The 488-nt window shown below is 62.5% G+C and overlaps 1 protein-coding gene across 1 annotated transcript in view; it reads right to left on the bottom strand.

Annotated features, from left to right (window-relative positions):
- The window catches only part of SMG8 (SMG8 nonsense mediated mRNA decay factor), a gene marked incomplete at its 5' end in the record, with an annotated part of 4,532 nt that extends 4,051 nt beyond the window's left edge, over positions 1 to 481 (bottom strand). The window contains one exon of the mRNA XM_009871567.1: positions 4 to 481. Within this exon, the coding sequence (XP_009869869.1) occupies positions 4 to 481 (478 nt within the window). The remainder of the gene's footprint in view (positions 1 to 3) is intronic.
- Positions 482 to 488: the final 7 nt, after the last annotated feature.

The raw sequence follows: 488 nt of genomic DNA, 5'->3' as shown, positions 1-488 counted from the left end.
GGCCCGCGGGGTCACCCCCACCCTGGCCCCCCCCAGCCACAATGTACACGAAAGCCTGGTTAGCAGGCACGGTGAACAGGCAGTTGATGCTTTGGTTGGTCAACACCCTGCTCTTGCGGAAGATGCGGTAGATTTGATCCTCCAGAGCATGCTGCAGTCTCCTCTTGGGGGAGTGCTTCTTCGGCGGTGGCTTTTCCAGGTGACTGCAAGGGTCCTGGCCTCTGCCTGGCGGGGGATCCACCTTTAGGGCCCCGTTGAGCTGAAAGAGGAAGAGGAGACGCGGAGGGCACGGCCTGCAGTTGAGCTTCCACTCCTTGCCCACCGGGCAGTCTTTGATGGCGGCCTTCAGGGAGGGCAGGACCTTCTGTCGCAGCCCGTCCAGCGCCCTGAAGACGCGGTCGTAGGTGATGTCGAAGGAGCAAGTGGGGTGCACCAGCAGCAGGATGTGGCACACGGAGAAGAGGTAGAGGAGGCTCAGGCAGTGCAGC

Source organism: Apaloderma vittatum, unplaced genomic scaffold (genome assembly GCF_000703405.1).
Source record: "Apaloderma vittatum isolate BGI_N311 unplaced genomic scaffold, ASM70340v1 scaffold40226, whole genome shotgun sequence".
NCBI classification, from domain to species: Eukaryota; Metazoa; Chordata; class Aves; order Trogoniformes; family Trogonidae; genus Apaloderma; species Apaloderma vittatum.
The sequence above is the reverse complement of the archived record's forward strand: the minus strand, read 5'-3'. Positions and strand labels throughout refer to the sequence as shown.